Below are 24,056 nucleotides of genomic sequence, written 5' to 3' on the forward strand. Positions count from 1 at the left end.
TCCCCCCTGCCTTACCCTAGCCCCATTGTGTGTGTGTGTTTACTTTCTTTGGGGCAAGGTTTGGCATTACATATACAATGGAAAAATTGCTGAATACATTCAGCATAGCTACAAGGACAGGTCTGTGATTGTTGGCAGGCAACTCAAGATACACTTTAGGACCTCTTTTGAAAATCCTTAAGTGCTGCACTCAGTGATTCAGAGTACAAATAGAGGCTGCCTTCTGTATGGTGAGAACTCTCAAAGGAGAAGTTGCTACTTGTTACACAGTCATTCATAATCCATACCATACCTTCTGACATGTGTCAGCTAACAAAAGATGCACATTTGGTTTCCATTAGGCAAATGGTTCAGATGGAGATAAAAATACTAAAGGAAATGACAAACTCTAGACACAGGATTGAACCTAAAAATTCCATGACTACAGCAGAGTTAAGAGAATACCGCTTTTTCCTCCTCTCCGCTTCTGCTATACCCCTCGGAGTACCCCAGAGTCTGCTTGTGGGGATCACGGGACCCCCATGTAGGGATGTCAATTTGGTTCCATCCGACATGGAAAATTTTCCCAATTCAGCAGTTTCCAGTTCAGATAGAGCCAAAGTAAAAAAAGGCGGGAAAACGACGAGCCAAACTCAGCGAGTTTGGGCAGACGCCGGATAAATTTGTACAACTTTGGTGCCTGCCGAATCAGCATTCTCCCGTGGTCAATTGGTGGCCAAGCTGGATCTTCTTCTGGCCAATCAGAGAAGGGATTTTCCCTTTTGAATTGGCCAGGAGAAGAGTATAAAAACTCTCGAGTCCGACCCGTCCTCTCCCGAGTTCATTTCCTTCCATTTTGGTGGTGCTGCTATTGGGAGATCTTGAGCTGAGCTGCTTACTGGAATAGGATTGGATTTACTTCTCCTCCCTGCTCCTGCTAAAAGACATCCACACAGTTTGATTTTGGGGGGTTTTCTCTATACCTTTTCTCCTGCGTGTGTGTGGGGGGGAGCAGTTTCTGTGGTTGGAGGGGAAGCCAAAGGGGGGATGTTGCCAGTTCTGCCGGGGGGGTGCCCGCTCACCTCTGCGGGAGTGTGCCTTCTGCCTTTTTCTGCCCATTGCCACTCTCGCCTGGAGTTGAGTCAGTGTGGCGGTGCGGCGTGAGTCTCCCTCCACTCAGCACCTGTGCCTCCTTCTCCTTGGTTCATTTGTTTGGGGTTGAGCTGAGCAGTACTTGTTTGAGGGGGGGTTGCCTGTTCTGCCGGGGGGTGCCCGCTCGCCTCTGCAGGAGTATGCGTTCTGCCTTTTTCTGCCCGATGCCACCCTTGCCTGGAGTTGAGTCAGTGCGGCTGTGCAGCGTGAGTCTCCCTCCGTTCGGCACCCGCTCCTCCTCCTCCTTGGTTTGTTTGTTTGGGGTTGAGCTGAGCCGTACTGGTTTGAGGGGGGGGGTTGTTCTGCTGGGGCGGCTTGATTGCCTCTGTGGAGTGTAATTTGGGGGGGTTACCTGTCCTGGGGGGACTGATTGCCTCTTTGTGAGTGAAATCTATCAATCCTGAAAATACGGAATTTGCACAGGTCGCACTTACGCTAGTAGCGTTATAAGATGCACTGTGTTGTATAAGATGGCTGTGTTGAAATGAAAAGATACGTTACCCATGCTAGTTACGCTGTTTACTTACACTTTGAGCATTGTTGGATGCACTTTCGGCGTAGTTACATCGGCATTTAGACTACTATGTGTGTGTGGGGGGGGAAGCCAAAGTGGGGGGTGACCTGTCCTGTTGGGGGGGCTTGATCTCCTCTTTGCGAGTGTGATTGTTGCTGTTTTCGCTGGTTGCCACCTTCGCCTGGAGGTCAATGTGGGTTGGTGAGTCTCTTTCTGGCTGCCCCAGAAACAATGGGAGGTTTTGCCTTGGATTTGCCGCTCTCAATTGCACATTAAGGATTGCCGGCTCCTCTTCATTCCACTGGCCGGAGGAGGGGAACCCCTTCCAGACCCCATAACTCGGGACCCCCTGACCCAATCTTCACCAAACTTGGGGGTTCTTGCAAGAAGGGTCCTCTAACTCCAAAAATGCCACCCGGAGCCGTGGAAAGCCGCAAATGTGTTTAAATGGCATTATTCGGCAAATTTATTTGTGAACGCTGATTTTCATGCCGAATTCCACGGATCCGAATAGGGGGAGTTCGGACTTCGGCATTTCCCGAATAAAAACGGGCTGAATTTTGCCGAATCTGAATTTTACTTAATTTTTTTTCAACAGCTCTACCCCCATGAGCAATGTGGAGGGGAACAAAGAGTGAGTTTGCAGTGGGAGGGGGAATGGGCAAAAATTGCCCCCTTCTGCCAACAGAAGTGCCAGTAGAAGAGCACCTTTGGATTCAAGTCATGAAGGTTAGATAGATAACACTGTGCTCCATAACTAGATCTCCAAAATGTAAACATCCTTACCACTGCAAAAGGGTATTATTTTATATTTAGTAGCACAAAAGCATGTCATACAGTATATGTACTACAAGCTGCAACTCTATGAATACCCACGAGTGTGTAAAGTCACACTGAAGCCAGTGAGTTTTACTTCTTGGTAAACTTGTACAGGTCAAGGATCATGGTGCTGTATCTCTGTCGTATATAATACTAGAAGTCACGGTTCCCTAATGAAATACGTTCAGACAAAATACAATATAATGACACATAAGACCTAGTTAATTCGTGGAATGTGCTGCTTCAAGATGCAGTGATGACCACTAGTTTAGATGACTATTAAACAAGGGGTTAGGCACTTAATGGGAGATTGGCCTATCAATAGTTACTTGCCCTGATGGCCATGCGAAACCCCAATGTACAGAGGCAGTATATCTCTGAATATACTGGGCAACAAAAAGAGGGGAAGATCTTTCATGAGATTCCAGATGTACCTGGTTAGTTACTGATGGAAACAGAATGTTGACTACATGGAGATAGGTATAATCCAGCAAGGTCATTCTTATGCCATGTTTTAAATCTAGCTTGTAAATGCTACTCTCTTTTTTTACTTTCACAGCATAACTTTTCTAAATCTCTTACTCCACAAATTTTCTTCCCTCTCTGTGAAAATAGTCTGTCCATATTCACAAAATTTAAAGATCCTTTGCTAAATGAAGTGTGCAAATTCTCCTTCTGGTTACTAGTATGAGCTCTCCTTTAGAGGTACAACAACGGCTCCCACAAGAATAAGACAGAAAAGCCAGAGGAAGAAGAATTTAATACCATCTGAAGGTGAATATTATCTTTGTAAATGGGAAATGCCCGTTGCAATTTGAGAGACAGCTTGTTTCTGGCAACTGCATTTCCTTGGAAGGGCTATATGTGAATGGGAGACCTGAGTCAGATCCCCACTCTGCTATAAGTTTGAGCTGGTCTGTGTGTGTGTGTGTGTGTGTGTGTGTGTGTGTGTGTGTGTGTGCGTGTGTCTTTCAGCCTAATCGATCTCACAGGAGTTTTGTGAGGATACAATGAGGACAACAGAACCATAGATCCCATTCTGTGCTTCTTGGAGGAAAAGCTGAAAAAATATGATAGACGTGTGTGTGTATGCGCCGTCAAGTTACAGCTGACTTATGGTAGGGTTTTCAAGGCCAGAGATGTTCTGAGGTGGTTTGCCATTACCTGCCTCTGCATGGGCTGAGGGAGTTCTGAGGGAACTGTGACTGGCCCAAAGTCACCCAGCATGTGGAGGAGTGGGGAATCAAACCCAGTTCTTCCGATTAGAGTCCCCCAAACTTAACCATTACGCCATTCTGGCTCTCAGATGTCCTTTACGTATGACTTGCATATGATAGATCATAGAATCATAGAGGTGGAAGGGACCACAAGGGTCATCTAGTCCAACCCCCTGCACAATGCAGGAAATTCTGAACTACCTCCCCCCCACACCCCCAGTGACCCATACTTCATGCCCAGAAGATGGCTAAGGTACCATCTAGAATGTTATTTCTAGATATATGGATGGAAGAACACCAGAAAAAGAATGTATTCATTCCAGTTGCCAGTTATTCATTCTGATGATACAGTATATCAAAAGAGACTATATAGTGTGGGGAAACAGAATGGGAGATATACACCCAACCCACCAGCATAAGTGATACCCTCTAGTTAAATTTTAGAGGTGAATTTAGATGCTTTATTGCCAAAAAGGAAATCTACCAGGTATTCTACCAAACATGCCTGTTTTATTTAGGTTGTGTACATGGAAGCAGAAATGTAACCAGGACAGAGTTTCAGTGCAAATTGAATATTTCAAGATGACCATCATTCCAAGAGATATTGTCTGAGACAGACTTTATTATAAATGCAAATGCACTATAAAGCAAACATTTATTTTCATGATGATTAAATTATGACTGATTATGACTCATTAACGAGCAGCATGCAAGGAAATCGAGTTTGCCAGACTAATAGTCTTACCAAGTAGAAATACATTTCAGATGAGAATTAATTTTACACACCAATTCCTGGTGAACTAAAGCAGCATTAACTACACTAGGTGAAATGAATAGATAACAAGCCAACAACCCTGTCCTCGAAAGGGACTCTATTGGTAATACAATGGAATGCACACTGGCCGATCCATGTAGGCATGCCCATCACTTGGTGATTGCAACATGAAGTAACCATTTGCATGCGTGAATGGCCCATCCCAGAAATAACACCTCAGACAGTATTTCGATTTTGCCTTGTGTCTTCTCATGCAATACTTTGCAGTGGTTAGATCAACAAGCACAGTGAAATCTGGAGATATACATGCACATGTGAAACAAGCCTATGACTTCAAACCATGCTATCAGAAATCCTCTTTACAGAACAATTTTCCATAAAGAAGTGAACAGGACTAAATCAGAACCTCAGTTCCCATGTTATGATATCTCTTACTTTACATTATCATTTCCCATGAAGCGCGTGTGAGTTGCATTGAATGGACTGGAACAAAAACACTATAGCACAGTTGCTAAGATAACCTTTGGCCTGTGCTGTATCCATCTCTCCACCAAAACTGGTTAGATGGGACAATTATCACAAAGATGTAGGTGGGGGGCATATTTATAGTAGGAGTGAATGGAAAGCTCCAGCATCTCTTAATAGGGTAATGTACTTGTTCCTCACACAGATATTGGTTACATTCCTTCACACAAAGGGAAACATTAACTACTTCTGTGAGGAAGAAATATCTGACTTCACATATCTGACTTTGCAGTTCATAAGAACTGGAGTACATAGGTTTGTGAACTGACAAAGATGAGTAGGGAGGAGTTAAGTACCTCCAATTAAGCTATGCATAAGGTGACGGACAAGGAGCCCCGTGGCGCAGAGTGGTAAACTGCAGTACTGCAATCCAAGCTCTGCTCACAATCTCAGTTCGATCCCAACGGAAGTTGGTTTCAGGTAGCTGACTCAGCCTTCCATCCTTCCAAGGTCGGTAAAATGAGTACCCAGCTTGCTGGGGGTAAAGGGAAGACGACTGGGGAAGGCAATGGCAAACCACCCAGTAAACAAAGTCTGCCTAGGAAACGTCGGGATGTGACGTCACCCCATGGGTTAGGAATGACCCGGTGCTTGCACAGGGGACCTTTACCTTTTAAGGTGATGGACAGCAGACCATCTTTGACTGACAGACTAGTGTTGTTATGGGAAGTAGAATTTCTTTTTCTGAAATTCATTTTTCTAGGTATCTGGGAGCAATCCTAAGCATGTCTACTCAGATGTAAGCCCAATGTTAATCAGGGGTCTTACTTCCAGGAAAGTGTCCTTAGGATTGTAGCCACAGCCATTGATACCTCTTATTCGCTTTTTTCAAAAGAAGAATTTCTCTTTAATTTCTCTTTGTAGTTTTCTGTTATACCTCTATTCACCCTTTTGTAACTTCAGCCCCCCCTTTTTTTATGTCCCATGCCACAGGGTGCTCTACCAGGAGGGTATGAAAATTTGGGAAGACATTGCCTGCCACTGAGCATTTGCAAAATGAAATTCTGTAGAACCCCTTTTCCTGCCCCTCCTCTTTGAATTTCTCTTCCTATTAAAACTGAACTGATTCAAAACAGACTCGAGATTCCTAAAAAAAAAGGGGGGGCGGGGAGAAACATATTGTTGGATTTCAGGGAGAAACTGGATAAGGCAGAATTAAGAGAATTCCTCTTAACAACACTATCAGAGATAGGGTTGCCAACCTCTTCTGCTATTACAACTGATCTCCAGCTGATAGAGATCAGTTCACCTGGAGAAAATAGCCACTTTGGCAATGGAACTCTATGGCCTTTAAGTCTCTTCCAAACCCCGCCCTCCTCAGGCTCCGCCCCAAAAATCTCCTGCCGATAGCAAAGAGGGACCTGGCAACCCCAATCAGAGACCATATGAGAGACCAGAGAGGAAGACATGGGCACTTGTTATTTGTCATGTTGTTGTTTTTGCCGTCAAGTTACATCAACCCCTGGTGGGGTTTTCAAGGCAAAAAACATGCTGGCCATAATTAGATGAGGAATAGAGAATAAAACTGCTAATATCATACTGCCCTTGTACAAATCTATGGTGAGACCACACTTGAAATACTGTGTACAGTTCTGGTCACCGCACCTAAAAAAGGATATTACAGAGCTTGAGAAGGTACAGAAAAGAGCAACCAAAATGATTAGGGGTCTAGAGCAACTGTCCTATGGGGAGCGGTTAAGACACTTAGGGCTGTTTTGCTTGGAAAGAAGGCGGCTGAGGGGAGACATGATAGAGGTCTATAAAATTATGCATGGTTTGGAGAGAGTGGAAAGGGAGAGGTTTTTCTCCCTCTCCCATAATACTAGAACACGGGGTCATCTGCTAAAGCTGGAGGGTGAGAGATTCAAAACAGATAAAAGGAAGTATTTTTTCACACAACACATAGTTAAATTGTGGAACTCCCTGCCCCAGGATGTGGTGATGGCTGCCAGCTTGGAGGGCTTTAAGAGGGGAGTGGACATATTCATGGAGGAAAGGGGTATTCATGGCTATTAGTTAGAATGGATACTAGTCATGCTGCATACCTATTCTCTCTAGTATCAGAGGAGCATGCCTATTATTTTGGGTGCGGTGGATCACAGGCAGGATGGTGCTGCTGCACTCATCTTGTTAGCTTCCTAGAGGCACCTGGTTGGCCACTGTGTCAACAGACTGCTGGATTTGATGGGCCTTGGTCTGATCCAGCAGGGCCTTCCTTATGTTCTTATGTAGGGGTGGTTTGCTATTGCCTGCCTCCATATCATGACCCTGGTATTCCTTGGAGGTCTCCTATCCAAATACTTGCCAGGGTCGACCCTCCTTAGCTTCTGAGATCTGATGAGATCAGGCTAGCCTGGGCTATCCAGGTCAGGGCATGATTTGCCATTAAAACACTTCAAATGTACAAGCTATTTTCTGAGTGTGGGCATAACTCTTAATGTGTCATGAACAGGATGTGTCACTATTATAAAAGTCTGTTATAGTTAGGCAATGACCACTCAATGTTTTCCTTAGAAGAGAGAAGATAGGATTTGTGGGACTACACAGATAATTAAAATTGTAAAGAGTACATTTCCTCTCCTTTAAACACTTGGTTTCTCTTCCATTCAAGATTATTTTGTTAATATGAATATGTAACCTTTCCAGGAGGAAAATCCCAGATATATACTTCTGTTCTAGAATGCTAATAAACATATGCCTAAAAATATGTTAACCACAGCAGCACACTGATATAACCACACTGGGGGCAGAAGTTAAGGTCTCAGAGTGATATATATGGAAACTAAGCCTATGAGCTATTTCTGGAACTGCTGAATGATTGTACTGAAATGCTAGATTGTGAGGTTTTCTGCTATGTGAGCTCAATGCTTTGAATGAAAAAGGACATCAGGATTGCAAAATGATTAAAAATTAATCCTTTTTGCTTTTGAGGTCTAAGAGTGCAAAGCAGAATATTTTGGGACTGGCAAATGTACCCTCCCAAACCTAAAAGGCTGATTTGAATAGGTACTGTTTTGTTTACTCCAATATCACTTTGCAGATCATTCTTTTAAAGGTAAAGGTCCCCTGTGCAAGCACCAGGTCATTCCTGACCCATGGGGTGATGTCACATCCCGACGTTTACTAAGCAGACTATGTTGACGGGGTGGTTTGCCAGTGCCTTCCCCAGTCATCTTCCCTTTACCCCCAGCAAGCTGGGTATGCATTTTACCGACCTCAGAAGGATGGAAGGCTGAGTCAACCTTGAGCCGGCTACCTGAAACCGACTTCTGTCGGGATCGAACTCAGGTCGTGAGCAGAGCTTTTGACTGCAGTATTGCAGCTTACCACTTTGCAGATCATTCTTTTAGTATTAACTTAATGTCGCCACATGTGTGGCCTCTACAGTCATCAGTCAAGAGCCTCTTCCTGGGAAAACTATGCAAGATGCCAGCCACTGAACTGGGCCCAGCTGTGAGGTGCTGGCTGCTGGGCCATGCCCATTTATACAGTGGGGAACCTGCAAGGACTTGCAGGAGGCATCTCATTTCCCCTTGTGTTCTCTTCCCCACACTATTTCCTCTTTCCCTCCTCCTGGCAATCTCCATATCCTCACCTTGCCTTGCTTCCTTCTCTCCTTCCCACTCATCAACAAACCTTTTACTTGCCCACTAATCTTATATTTGTAGTTATATTTATTAGTTATTTACTTTATTTATGCCCAGCCCTTTTCTATATTGGCAACCCAGAGCAGTTTATATCATTCTCCTCTCTTCCATTTTATCCTCACAACAACATTGTGGGGTAAGTTAGGCTGAGAGTATATGACTTGCCCAAGCTCACCACAGCAGAGTAGGGATTAGAATCTGGGTCTCCCATATCCTAGTCTGAAACTCTAACCACTATAACACACTGGCTTTCATGGGGGGGGGGGGGCTGCTGTTGAGCAGTAGCAAGCAGCCAGTTATGGGTAAGTCAACTTGCATGGTACAAAGTCACCCAGAGGTAGCTGGTGGGCCTAGCCTTGATGAGTCCTCCATTAGAGGCTGAAACAGCCTTGGAAAGGACACTACCCCATCTTTTACTGATGGAAACCAAGGCTTGAAGATTGGCAATACTGTTGTGGTTGCCTAGAAATGGGCACTGAGGGAATAAATTTCTTAAAGCTACAGACACTGCTTTGGGGGGGTTAACCCCCCTGCTTTTTTAAAGATTTCAGTTTTTTCTGCAAACCTGGGGCATTTTTTAGGTTTGTAGAAAGATCTGAGTTGCCTGGCCAGTCAGAAACATCAGTATCCTAGTGATGCAACAACAACCACAGAAACAGAATTTTGACTTGAGTACAAAGTACAAGCTCTCACAGGCTGCCTTCTTCCCTTTTACATTTACTCTGAAGATAAATGGATAGGATTTCCCAAATCATTTCTGTCTACTGATGATGGCCCAAATTAAAGAAGACCCAGTTTAGCATATTCCCAAACTTAATGGACCCTTTGGTTTGTATATGTATATGTAAAGCTAGTTTCTAAATAAGTACCAGGTACTGTGAAAATCTAGACCCAGGCTAGGTTAGCTAACTGTTTCAAAGTAATGTTGGTGTGGACAACAAAATTCTTAATATGATCATGTTGAATGTTTCAGAAATGTTCCCAGCTTATGTAACCATATTTAATTAATACTTCACACAAAAATAAGCATAAAATTATACCTCTGATTGTTATAAATATGTGTGCCATTTTGAGAAATACCTTTTTATGGTCACAAGATAGCCAAGGGAGACACTGCCAAAGTTGTAAAATATGCAAAAGGGACCTATATTAAGAAGCTCATAAAATGATTTTAATTTAGGAAGATCCAACAAAATACATTTTCCATGCACTAGACCCATTTATTATCCACAAGGACGCTAACCTAACTTTAATGACTCAAAGTTTCAAAAAAGTTTTGAGTAGGACTGGCCTCGTTTTGCACAAATGCAGTCACACAGCTTTCAGCGTGAACATAGTTCAATAGCTGTCGGTGTCACCTTAAGATCCACTCTGATAGTTCAGTCATTCAGAAATATGCTCAGTCTTGCTAAGCAGTTGCACCTCTTCCTCAATGAACTATGAAGCCTCAGGTGATGATCTCCTCAATGAGCTGAGAATGCTGCACTTTGGCTGATCCAAAGACGAGACAGATACAGCAGCTGCCAAATCTCTGGGTTCCCTCCCACAAAGGTCTACGTAAACATCATGCTCAACCAAGCTGTGACAAAGAGTTCATCTTTGAGAGAAGCTCATAGAAAGGGAATGGGAGGAGCTAAGGAGCTCACTCTCTCTGTTCTGAACAAAGGGGTTGATTCTCTTATTGGTAACCTGTGTGTTCAGTAGCTGTGTTTGACTCTGGGAACCTGAGGGTTCAGATTTGCCTAAGCTGGTGTGAAACAAATCCTGTGGAGTGACAGACAAGGAAGGAAAATGACCCTTTTTCAGGACACTGGAAGTGAATAGGCTCTGGGAAGGAGATATTCAAAATACAGGGTGTTGTTTAAGGATTACTGCCACAGAAGTGGGGTATATCTATAGTGAGAACTGGAAGAGAGATTTGAGGAGAAATCTCCATACTTCTGTGTTTCTCTGGGGAAGAGAGATTGTATAATCTCCGACGCCTTGTTAGCTAGGCAGCAGAGTCTGAATATAAACATCTATAAGAAGTTCTGGTAACTGAACTGAAATTGTGAACTGAATTTAAGAACTGTAATTCTGTACCAACTAAGCCTTCTAAGAGCTATGCCTTCTCTGAAGTGAAACTTATAGAAATAGTTCTGGTTCTATGCTTTTCCTAACCGCCGTTTCCCTTCCAAATCTATCCCTTGTACAGTGTTTAATAAATCTGTTACTTGTTTGTGAACTTGAAAAAGCCTCTGGTGTCTCATTTCTTCTGAGGTAAAATAAGTAAAGGGGACTAACAAAGAGAAAATTAAAACTCCAAATAAACATTCTGGCAAACAAGCCAAGCTCTCTCTCATTCAGTACCCACTCAGAGGGATCGTGATAGAAGCTGATAAGCATCAGTGTGGACACAGGAATGTCTTCTTCATAAACAGAAAACATATCTCAGGTCAACAGGAACCTACAGCAATAACCACAGGGATCTCTGATTACATGGGAACACATGCGGTACCAACCTAAGAACAGCAGCTCTGTCATATCCAAATGCTCAGACCCAAGGGCTAGCAAGTCACTGAAGCAGTCAGGAAGACCAGAAACTGATAGGCAAGCCGTCAGTAGGCCTGGTGGTTCCCAGTGGCCTTTCTCAGTAACAAGATGCCTGACTTATTTGGAAACTTCCTAAGAGCCGGTGGCTGGTGATTTGCTCTCAGGGACTAATTCCCAGACGATTCTGGGCTGTGGTGCTAATGTGCTATCTCAGACTGTCTGCCTTTCCTGCATCCAGTCAACAACCTGGTAGCCTGATGAGCAAGGAAAGCAAGCAGTCCCACTCATCTGGGCTGTACGTGAGCCCCTAAAACATCAGACACAAACATGCTTCCGAGAGGCAAAATATACCACAGCCTGCTTTCTCTTTAATGGCCTTCACTTTGCTACCAGCTACTATTTTAAAAAAATATATTTTTAATAAAACATAAACAACTTCGCATGCATCACACACTCTTCATACTTCATATCTATGACAAGATCCTCCTCCACTATACAGTAGAGTGGTTCTAATACATTTTACATCATCTAATATTATTATTTCGGTCTACACAAGAACATGCCTCTATAATTAAATGGATATATAAGCTGTTATTCTCTAGCCTTTATTTTATCTAAGATATTTATCTTAGTTGCAATTATAATGAGCTTAAAATATTGACACTAACATTTACAATTTTATAGAAGCATAGAGTTGGAACAGACCACCAGGGTCATCTAGTCCAACCCCCTGCACAATGCAGGAAACTCACAACTACCTCCCCGCCCCACACCCCCAGTGCCCAAAAGTGCTAACATTCACCCCCAACATGTCTTCATCAAATCTATTTTGATATTTGCTGTGGGAGGGGGGAGCTCAGTATATGCTGAGCCTACCCTGAAATGGTGAAAATTTTATCCCTTGAGTTCTAGTGGCTGATGGCAAGTATTTAAAAACCTGGCCACTTTAACACAGGCACTGATAAGAAATTACTCTTCATGCCTAACCCAGCGCACAATAAGGTATATTCAGGTCCTTGTCATTTCAAAGTGCTCAACCATGCCTTGTTCTTTGCTGAATTTGTTGTGGCCAAAGTATTGAATAGCACCAAATACTGTGAACCAAGGTCACCCTCAACAGTGATACCATTAATGAGTCACTCAAGGGCAGCCCGGCAACTAAACAAGCTGAGACTTGAATAGTTGGTTGCACAGCAAAAAAAAACTATAAAACAGCGGTCAAAAGTTCTGACATTATAATGGAGCAAAAGGCCAGCTGAAGTCAACACCAGAGAAGAAAATACAATAACAATTTGCCCATTTTCTGTTCTTATGACCACAAACGCAGCAATAAAAAAGTGGGAATCTTGCCAGGAACCTGAGAAATGGTTCCCTGTTGCAATATTACAGGTTTAAATACAGGTTGAGGTGTAATGTCTTTGTAGTTTGTCTGTAGTCTTGCTTACAGAAAGGGCTGTTTAGGAGAAAAAAATATAAGATTTCTTTTGGAGTGTCATTAAAAAATAATAGCAACAACTCCAGTACTGACTGGCATATGTTTAGTAGGAAATAAAACAAATACTTTTTTTATATGTTCATATCTGCCACAGGCTACTAGCTTGAAAGTGTATACATTCCCCAAATGTAGGCCAACACCGACTATGTGACAAACGGTATTTCATAATTAGGATGGCATCTTTAAAAGGCAATGCAGCTGGCATTCTATTTTAAGAAAGAGCTTACCCTTAAGGTACAAGTCCCTGGCATGCAAGCATCTTCAGATCTGGAATAAAGCTTATAAAATGTGGCATTTTCCAAAGTGAGATATTTTTTTTAGCTCAAAATGGGATGCAGGAACCTGAGTGGGTAGGGTTGCCAGGTCCCTCTTCGCCACCAGTGGGATGTCTTAGGAGCGGAGCCTGAGGAGGGCAAGGTTTGGGGAGGGAAGGGACTTCAGTTCCATAGAGTCCAATTGCCAAAGCGGCCACTTTCTCCAGGTGAACTGACCTCTATTGGCTGGAGATCAGTTGTAATAGCAGGAGATCTCCAGCTAGTACCTGGAGGTTGGCAACCCTATACAGGCTGGGTTTTCTACCTGCAAAGTCAGTGTTCTGCTACTGGGCCATGGCATCTCTCCTGTGCAGTGCATTGTTTTCTTCCATTATTTAGTTAACTCAAAACATTTAGGCTGTAATTTAAAAAAAAAAAAACCTTCCCTGGTATAAGCAACATTTAATAAAATGGGATTTGCTTCCGAATCGACCTGCTTAGGATCTCTGCCTTTGAAAACTGCCCTACCACCTTAGAGCGGTGCCCAGTGCAGCTAAACAACGTTGACGTAAGAAGTGGGACACCCATTAAAACAATTCTTAAACTACCCTAATGACCTCTGCTTGAAAGAACCGGTAACTCTGATCATTCCTCTCATCTAATTAAGTGTTTAGAATAAATGAGGTTCAGAATTATATGAAGAGCTAGCTTAGCTAGGGCATTTTCTGCTGCAATGCTTATAAGTGTTGCTGCACAAGGGTCAATGATAAATATCAACCCTAAATCCCTTGAAATGTGGGAAAGGCCCACCCCAGTTTTTTTGTAAGCAACTATTCTTGATCTGATTATTATCTCGGAAACTTTACTTCAAGCTGAAAACATTTCAGGGATTCCAGTTTTCTACATTTCTCTTTTAGTGTCAAGTATCTGTGCTGGAAAAGCTCGGCGTACCAGTAACACAAAATAGTTCAGTTCTACTGGGAGCTAAAAGCTTCAAAGCGCCTGCCTAAACTCAGCATCAATAAAATATCATTCTGTACACCAGAAGGAAGACTCAGATCTTCTTTCATGCCACAAATACTATGTGCACCATTCAATATGTGTCTGGGGATGTGGCACTAACTGCTCCAGCAGAATTTACAGATGGCACAGTAATTTCTGCTCGGGCAAAATTGGAAACTGCAGGGGACATTCCTTACACCAGGGATTGCCAACTGGCAGCCTGAGAGCCAGAGGCAGCCTGCAAAATAATGTTATCTGATCTCCAGGAGTGGTTCGACCAAATTTCAGTCAAGGTGAGATAAAATTCTGCCCACAGTGTCTCTTGTAAGGAAACAAGGTTGTTGTTACAAGAGACATATAATTTAATATTACTGCTCTGGTAAGGGTTTGCAGGATGTGGAATGGTGTAGTATAGCCCAATCTCATAAGATCTTGGAAGCTAAGCTGGAAGCTAAGTATTTGGAAGGGAGACCTCCAAGGAAGACTCTGTAGAAGAAGGCAATGGCAAACCACCCCTGCTTAATCACTTGCCTTGAAAACCCCAACAGGGATTGCTGTACGTCATCTGTGGCTTGACAGCACTTTACACACACACAAGAGTTTGTAGTTAATATTTGTTTCATTCCTCCTTTCCTTCAAGCAGCTCAGGCAGCATACATGGTTCTCCCCTCCTTCTTAATCTCACAAGGAGGTGGGTTAGGCTGAGAGCAAGAGTGTGTGGCCCAAGGTCATTCAGTGACCTCCATGGCAGAGTGAGGTTTTGAATCATACAATCCCCCAATCTTAATTATTACACCACTCTGGCTCTCAGCTGTCCTTTACATATGACTTGCATATGATAGATCACAGAATCAGAGTTAGAAGGTACCACCAGGGTCATCTAATCCAACCCCCTGCACAATGCAGGAAATTCACAACTACCTCCCCCCACACCCCCAGTGACCCCCTACTCCATGCCCAGAAGATGGCCAAGATGCCCTCCCTCTCATGAACTGCCCAAGGTCATAGAATCAGCATTGCTGACGGATGGCCATCTAATCTCTTCTTAAAAACCTCCAGGAAAGGAGAGCTTACCACCTCCCGAGGAAGCCTGTTCCACTGAGGAACTGCTCTAACTGTTAGAAAATTCTTCCTAATGTCTAGACTGAGGAACCGCTCTAATTGTTAGAAAATTCTTCCTAATGTCTAAACGGAAATTCTTTTGATTTAATTTCAACCCGTTGGTTCTGGTCCGACCTTCTGGGGCAACAGAAAACAACTCAGCACCGTCCTCTATATGACAGCCCCTCAAGTACTTGAAGATGGGTATCATATCCCCTCTCAGTCTTCCCCTCTTCAGGCTAAACATACCCAGCTCCTTCAACCTTTCCTCACAGGACTTGGTCTCCAGATCCCTCACCATCTTTGTTGCCCTCCTCTGGACATGTTCCAGCTTGGCTACATCTTTCTTAAATTGTGGTGCCCAAAACTGAACACAGTACTCTAGGTGAGGGCTAACCAGAGCAGAGTATCGTTGCGTCTCTAGTTGTAGTCGAGTGTTCTAACCATTACGCCCAAGCTCTTCCTAACTGCATATAAAGTCTTAAGCAATGCCAATTTAACCATACAGCCTATCCATTCATGAAGAGTTTGGTTCAATGACAAAACACATTTCTGGCTCTTGGAATGCTCTTTGGAATATAGCTTAGTTCCCAGGAAGGCAGGGGTTGGTCACCTCTGCATGAAGGCATGTCAATTAGTCATACACAGCACAAATATCCTGATCCATTGAGTAGGTGAGAAAGTGGCCAATAAACCAGCAAGTTACCAGGAATACAAAGGAGGCATAAGGGAAACAGCAGGAGCATAGCTAATGCTTGTGTCATAGATACCAGGAAACGACTGGCAGGAAACATCAGTTGCATTGAGAGCAAAGCTTACCTGCAAATTCAGTGCCAAACTAAGGACACTTTCACACATGCCAAATAATATACTTTCAATCCACTTTCAATGCAGTTTAACGATTGTTTGCAAGTGTATTTTGCCATTTCACACAGTAAAATCCAGCTGCAAGTGCATTGAAAGTGGCTTGAAAGTGCATTATTCAACATGTTTGAAAGTGCCCTTGGCAACAGTAACTGTTCTGTATATTCAGACCCAGAACTGTCCAATCCCATTGAGTGAAGAGGATGGAGGTCTAATTGTAAAAACAAAAATCAGTGAAGAATCCAGTACTCTCCCTTCCCTATGGGTACCTGCCCAAAACTTCTCTCCTCAGCCAGTTTCTCATACAAGAATGAACTTGGGAGAAAAATTACATGTGGGGAGGGCTGCATGCACACAAGAATTCCTTGCCTGTGTACCCCTTGCCTGTGTACCCCTTTTTTGCTATTAAAATCAGACTTACATCCTCTTGCTATAAAATTCAGCAATTCCACGTATATAAGTACAGAGCTGTCTCTGGCTCAACCCAGTTTGCCCCGCAGTTTCCAAAGAGAATGGAAGGAGACAGTAGCTGCATCCCACACAAGCAGTACCATTTCAGAGAGATCTTCCCTAATACCCTCCATATTACATCTACCACTGAGCCAGATTGTCAACATACATATGCATGTACTGATTGATTGTGTTGAAGAAAATCACAAGAAAAGACAAAGAAGGTTGTATAGCTATGTTTTGTGGGACTTGGATCCTTAGGGAAAAAAGTTGTTCATCAAGGTCCTGCATGCTTGAGACTATCAGAGATGGGCAGCTCAATCTTGAACGGTGGATAGTTCGGCAATGGCCGGGGACGGCACAGCCACGTCATCTCCTGAAAGGCTTCCCGGGCCATAAATAAAATTTTAAAATACACTTTTTACAAATCCCTGTGGAACTCTCCCATTGAGTTTCATGGGCTATGCCACCTATTTTGCATGCACAATGCCCCACCAGCAAAATGGTGCATTCCCAGAGGGAAAGGGCTTTGGAAGCTGCCTATAGACAGCTCTGCCCCCAGGGATGCCCCCCAGGATGCCAGTACGAGCACTTGTGCCAGAAAAACACTGCTGGGGAAGCAGCGCTAGTGCATGAAGCTTGCACTGCTGTGCAACACCCATATACCAGTTTAAATACCCTTGCGCCGGTGTCCATGTCCATTTAGCTGGTGTGAGTGGCACTAACGCTGGCGTAGGGGGTCACGCTTCCTCCTCAGCAGCTCAGCAACTTCAGGATTGCACAGTAAGTATAGCTTGTGAAACCCTCTTTAGTAAGGACAGTGCCTTCATTTCAGGTCAGAAGAATGCAGTTTTCAAAAACTGTCTTTCTGCCTGAATAATATAAAATTGGCAATGAGACCCTTCATAAACCACACTTAGTAGTCAACCTGTGATTTCGTACGATAGCTGACAGATTTGCTCATGCAACACACTAAATTTCTGTCTCCTTGATTAACCTTGACATAACTTCCTATTTGTTTCCCTGCAAACTTGCTTCAGATGGAAGCGGGAAAAGTGGGTAGTCCTCGCATGTTGGCCAAACATTCAAAAGTATGACCCCTCTGCCTGTAGTATTATCACCTCAGCCAATGTCATTCTACTTAATATGTAGATTGGCTCCAACATTCTCATATTGCTATGTTCCAGACAGAAATTCCTCCTTCATCTCATCATCCCAATAGCATTTGCTCCTTGGCAGAAAACAATATGCCTTAAAATATAATCATCAGACTTTATTTTGCTGCCTACTCCATAGACACCTTCTAGTACCAGATATATTGAAACAGATCATGGCACATCCTTAAGGGAACCGAGAATGCTTCTGTCGAGTTCTGCAGGAATTACATAGCAACTCTAGTGAGAACTGCAAAGATACATCACAACACCAGCACTCGGTATGAATCACTGTTAATATTACAAAGAAATCTAAGAAATTAACTCCATAATTATGCTTCCTAATACATATTAGGCTCTTCTGAAATAATTCTGTCAAAACAAAAACCTTAGAGGAATAAAAAATATATCCACACCCAGGTTTCATGCTATGTAGCACAATACAAAATTTCTTATAAAATCATCCTTTCCCATGTCCTACTTAGTGCATCTGTTAAATTAAATAACTTTATAAAACCATAACTCCAGTGTGCTTTTAGTATATTAAAATATTCTTTGAAAGTTCAGAAGTAGATTGTGCTGTCTATTATCTCTCTTTGCATAAGTATTTGCAAAACAATAAACGTGCATGAACATATTTAATTATAAATATAGGCACCAGTGTCAAGTATAAACATTTACTAGGCTAAATTAGTGTCTACTGAAGTTGTCCACCTACAATATCAATACACTTAAGAAATTAGTATTAGGCACTTGCATTAGGGGAAATGAAAATTGCTGAGCCATAGTTACTGTATTAGTCCACTATAACCTAGAATTTTGAAGACATTACATTGGGTATGTGCTAGGGTTAGTACATAGGCCATATTAAAGTATAGATGCAGAAACATACCATGACATCTTCTTCTAAAACTAGAAAACACAGTGGATTATGCAGCCCAGCCTAAAGCAGCCTTTCAAAAATTCCCTGTACAGTTTGTTCTGTTTGCTAAATTGATCTTAGAGACTTAACTGCTCTTTGATATACAACAATTATAACACCAATAACACACCACCGGCCCTTTCACTTTTCATTCCTAGTCTTTTTATGAAATAATAACATGATTGCAGATGTTTCAATTCATCTTGAGCATGTTCTACAGCCACATGTTTGTAACAGTTAGAACTTCATATCCTCCAGCATGACTATAATAAACATAAGACTGTTATATTAAACACTTCTAATTCAGCTAAAATAATAAATATGGAACAGAATTTTTAAAAAATCACTGAAATTCCATATGTATGAAGCCCAAAGGAGAATTTCCCAATTCAGTTATGCAGTCAAAATTTTTTACAACCCTATAACTCCCTATGCAACATCTCTACTCAAAGTGCAGCATCCAAATGACATTCATTACTGATACTGAATGTTTGAATGTTTGCTTCATGACAACATTATTATTGAAATTATAGTGCCAGAAAATCTATTGGTAAATTCAACACACAATCCAGTCAGGACACTTCCAGTCAAAATGAACAGGAGCATGCAATAGCTTTGATCTTGCCCAAATCCCAATAATTTCAAAGAGGAAAGGCAAGTCTTTTTTTCCCCCAAAGGCGAAAAGAGGAAGGAAGTTCTCATAGATTTGTACCCTTTGTCCTGAGGCTGCATAGATTTTGTTTGTTTGTAAAAATAGATGTCTGCATTCTGCAATAATAACACTTGTTTTTCCTCTAGGGAGTACAAAAGAAAAGGACTAACTTAAAATGCAGAGTCTTCAATCAGACTAGAACGAGCCACATAAATACCTTTATATTAATGATACCCCATATTTTAGTTCAAATGTTTTTCATATCTTTGGTCAGTTTTAAACTGAGGAGACTTAGAGACATACAGTGATAATTGCAAAAGTTCTTCTTGTGTGTGTGTGTGCGCGCGCGCGCACGCGCGCGCATGTGGCTGCACCAGGGGAAAATCTATAATTTTATTTTCACATGCCGATTTTGCTATCAAAGTTACAACAACAGTCTGGATGAAAAGTGACTTTGATCTTGAAGTTCCACATAGCTCTGCTTCCCCCCCCTTTCCATGATCTGCAGCAATCGCTCTGCTTTCCCCCCCCCCCCTTTCCATGATCTGCAGCAGTGGAATAAACTAGGCAGCAGAGGTTTAAGCAGCATATTTAAAGGACCAATAACTGATAACAATGCTGTGGTGTAACACCATAAAAGACATTTCATTGGCAAGGAAGGAAATTAAGAGGGAGGAAAAAGCTCTGCCCAAGTATCTGAAAACGTTTCCTACCTTTCTGTACACCAGCATGTTTGGGGATTCATCAGCTACCCCGTTGGTGCTCTGTCCATAATTATTTCCTTGTGCCATGTCTTCGATCTGTTGAGAAATCTTTTGCTGAGCAATTTGCCCCTGTAAACAAAAAAAAGTAATCTCAGTTAAGACATTTTGCAGGTCTTCTTCCCAGGTGGATAAATTAAAGGCGTTGACTTTTTCTCAAGACACTTAATGAGAACCAGGTCCCTGTGAAACATTCACACACAAACAAACAAACAACCAATGTGGTGCACTGGGGGAAAGTACTACATATTCCCACCTAATACTTATTCATCTTTTCCCTGCCTATGACGCAGGGCATACACTTTGATAACCTAGTTCAGAGTTAACTGGCTTGTCATGTGAAATACTTCATCAGGATGCTACAGAGTATCAGCCTGAAGCAGGTGTCTTCCTGACCATTCTTGTTTCCATCCTCTCAAAACGTTGGCCACCGGGCAAGCTTTTGCTCCAAGTTCCAGTCCTGAAAGGGTGGGGCAACTGCACTTTCACCTCACTGTTTGCTGACAGGTTAAGCTACTTCTGCCCCTCACCAAACAAACAAGTAAGCCCAAATAAGGTTCCTTCTGCAACAGTCTGCATAGTATAAATTGTGTGTGTGTGTGTGTGTGTTAAGTGCCATCAAGTCACTTCCTACTCATGGCGACCCTATGAATCAGTGTCCTCTAAAATGTCCTGACTTTGACAGCCTTGCTCAGATCTTGCAAATTGAAGGCTGTGGCTTCCTTTATTGAGTCAATCCATCTCTTGTTGGGTCTTCCTCTTTTCCTGCTGCCCTCAGCTTTTCCTAGCATGACTGTCTTTTCCAGTGACTCTTGTCTTCTCATAATGTGACCAAAATACAATAGTTTTAGTCATTTTAGCTTCTAGGGTCAGTTCAGGCTTGATTTGATCTATAACCCACTGATTTGGTTTTTTTTTTTTTTTTGGCAGTATAAATTATAGTCACTGCTTTCTCTGCCAGGGTCTTTCTCAAGAACCTTCCTTTCAATCCCTCACTTCACTCCTCCCCAATTAAACAGTTGCTTCACAAACACAACTAACAGAGCACGCTGCGTCTCACTCTTCCCCTGGAGGTGGAAGAAGGAGACCTAACGAAGGGCAGCACCGGTCGCTGCAGCGGATCGAAAGCCTGCCGAAGCCCAAACATTTTAAATATATATATATATACACACACACATATATACATATACACACACACACACACACACACACACACACACACACACACACACATATATATATATACATATATAAATTTATATTATTTTTATTTTAAGATAAGCTCCGCAACAGTGCTAGGGAATGTAATTAATTATAACAAACACAACTGACAATTTATATCTATTTTTAATTTTAAAATAAGTGCCACAACAGTGCTAGGGAATTCACAGTGGGTAGCCCTGTTAGTCTGTCTGCAGTAGTAGAAAAGAGCAAGAGTCCAGTAGCACCTTAAAGACTATTTTTGTTAGTCTTTAAGGTGCTACTGGACTCTTGCTCTTTTCTACTAGTGCTAGGGAATGTAATTAATGATAACGCCCCCTAAAAGGTTTTGTGCTGTGGTTCCCCCCCCCCCCCCACAAGACATCCGTTTTTAAATATTGGTTAGCAATTAGGGGTGGGGGTGGGGCACAACTAGTTAGCCTTGCCTAAGGCGCAAAAAAAGACTGGCACTGGCTAGACAGATTAGACAGATAGATAGATAGATAGATAGATAGATAGATAGATAGATAGATAGATAGATAGATAGATAGACAGACAGACAGACAGACAGACAGACAGACAGACAGACAGACAGGTAGGTAGGTAGGTAGGTAGGTAGGTAGGTAATTCACAGTGGGTAGCCGTGTTAGTCCTTCTACAGTAGTAGAAAAGGGCAAGAGTCCAGTAGCACCTTCAAGACTATCAAAAATATTTTCTGGTAGGGTATGAGCTTTCATCTGAAGAAGTGAGCTGTGGCTCACGAAAGCTCACACCCTACCAGAAAATATTTTTGTTAGTCTTGAAGGTGCTACTGGACTCTTGCCCTTTTCTACTAGATAGATAGATAGATAGATAGATAGATAGATAGATAGATAGATAGATAGATAGAGAGAGAGAGAGAGAGAGAGAGAGAGAGAGAGAGAGAGAGAGAGAGAGAGAGAGGGATAGAGGGATAGAGGGATAGACAGACAGACAGCCCGTCCTGGCCACGCCAGCCCTTCCATCCTCCGCTTCCCCTCGTTTCCGCAGCCCTGGAAGCTGCGTTACCGCCGCGCGCCTTCCCCGCAGCAAATGGCAGGCGAGCTTGTTTCGCCCTGCCTGGGGCTTCAGCACCGCGGACAGCGCCCTGGGCTCCGACCAGCCGTCCCTCCCCGGCCCGGCCCAGGGGACGGGGAGGGGGGAAGGCGGCGGACCCCCCCCCCCCCGCTGCCCGCCGCCCCGCGTTTACCTGCTGGGCCAAGGTCACGCCCTGCCCGGCGTCCGCTTGGCTCCCTCCTGTCCCCGGCGGGCCCCCGGCGCGGCGCGGCGTGGCTCAGCCGGCAGCGGACGGCCGGGAGGCGGGCTCGGGCATCACATCCACGCCGCGGGGCTCCCGGCCGCCGCCGCCGCGCCTGCTCCTCCCCAGCTGCCCACTCCCCCCAAGCGGTGCGGGAGCGGCGGCCGCGGCGGCGGAGGCGGAGGCGCCTCCCTCCCCAGCAACGAAGCGAGGCCGCCCGTCACGTGGCGCAAGGGAACGTCAAGGGGGCCGCCGCTCCAGCGCGCGCCATCGCCCGCGCTCCCTCCTCGGCGGCGGCGCGTCTCGCCAGGCAAAGGAGCGGCGCCCGCCGGCGGCGCCTTTCCGCAGCAGCCTTGTGGCTGGGGCAGGATGGCGCCAGGGGGGGGGGGAGGAGGAGGAGGAGGAGAAGGAGGAGAAAAAGGAGAAGGAGGAGGAGGAGAAGGAGAAAAAGAAGGAAAAGAAGAAGAACAATGAGGAGGAGGAGAAGAAAAAGGAGGAGGAGGAGGAGAAAAAGAAGGAAAAGAAGAAGAAAAAGAAGGAGGAGGAGAAGGAGGAGGAAGAGGAGGAGGAGGAGAAGAAGAAGAAAAAAAGGAAAAGAAGAAGGAGGAGGAGGAAGAGGAGGAGGAGAAGGAGAAAAAGAAGGACAAGAAGAAGAAAAAGGAGAAGGAGGAGGAAGAGGAGGAGGAGAAGGAGGAAAAGAAGGAAAAGAAGAAGAACAATGAGGAGGAGGAGAAGAAAAAGGAGGAGGAGGAGGAGAAAAAGAAGGAAAAGAAGAAGAAAGAAGGAGGAGGAGAAGGAGGAGGAAGAGGAGGAGGAGAAAAAGAAGAAAAAAAGGAAAAGAAGAAGGAGGAGGAGGAAGAGGAGGAGGAGAAGGAGAAAAAGAAGGACAAGAAGAAGAAAAAGGAGAAGGAGGAGGAAGAGGAGGAGGAGAAGGAGGAAAAGAAGAAAAAGGAGGAGGAGGAGAAAAAGAAGAAAAAGGAGGAGGAGGAGAAGAAGAAAAACAGGAGGAGGAGAAAAAGGAGGAGGAGGAGTTGGTTTTCATATGCCGACTTTCTCTACCATTTAAGGCAGACTCAAACCAGCTTATGGTCACCTCCCTTTCCCCTCCCCACAACAGACACCCTGCAAGGCGGGTGGGCTGAGAGAGCTGTGGCTGGCCCAAGGTCACCCAGCTGGCTTCTTGTGTAGGAGTGGGAAAAGCAACCTGGTGCCTCCCCCACAACAGACACCCTGTGGGGTAGGTGGGGCTGAGAGAGCTCTAAGAGAGCTGTGACTAGCCCAAGGTCACCCAGCTGGCTTCATGTGGAAGGGGGAAGACAGATCCAGTTCACCAGATTAGCGTCTGCTGCTCATGTTTAGGAGTGGGGAATCAAACCCCGTTCTCCAGATCAGAGTCCACCGCTCCAGACCACCGCTCTTAACTACTACACCACACTGACTTTAAGTGGGGCAACAGCCAGTCGGTGGCAGCCCAAGGATGGTAGCTTGTGCATGGGCTCATATGGGAATAGAAGGCCCTCTTGTTATGTAGGTTCTAGGCCAGAGGTGCCCTCTGACACTTTTTCTGGCACCCACCAAGTGTTTTTAAGAAGAATATGGCGCCCAGCCAGGCTTCTGATTGACTAGTGGAGATTTGGTTGGCTGTTCAGACTTTTTAAAATGTTGTTTTGGCAGCAGCTGCCACCACAGCACAAGGATCGGCACTGTGTTACGGAAGTGAAGCTGTGGAAATCATTTTGTGGCTGGCTCACCTGTGGCAGCCATC

General features: G+C 43.9%; 1 protein-coding gene across 9 annotated transcripts in view; it reads right to left on the reverse strand.

The window, feature by feature from the left end:
* The window catches only part of RGS7 (regulator of G protein signaling 7), a 204,811-nt gene extending 184,966 nt beyond the window's left edge, over window positions 1-19,845 (reverse strand). For all 9 annotated transcript variants that reach the window (XM_056852416.1, XM_056852423.1, XM_056852422.1 and 6 more), the window contains exon 1: window positions 19,768-19,845. In XM_056852416.1, coding sequence (XP_056708394.1) covers window positions 19,768-19,845 — 78 coding nt within the window. The remainder of the gene's footprint in view (window positions 1-19,767) is intronic.
* Window positions 19,846-24,056: the final 4,211 nt, after the last annotated feature.

The sequence above is a fragment of the Euleptes europaea genome, chromosome 7 (assembly GCF_029931775.1).
Source record: "Euleptes europaea isolate rEulEur1 chromosome 7, rEulEur1.hap1, whole genome shotgun sequence".
Classification (NCBI taxonomy): domain Eukaryota; kingdom Metazoa; phylum Chordata; class Lepidosauria; order Squamata; family Sphaerodactylidae; genus Euleptes; species Euleptes europaea.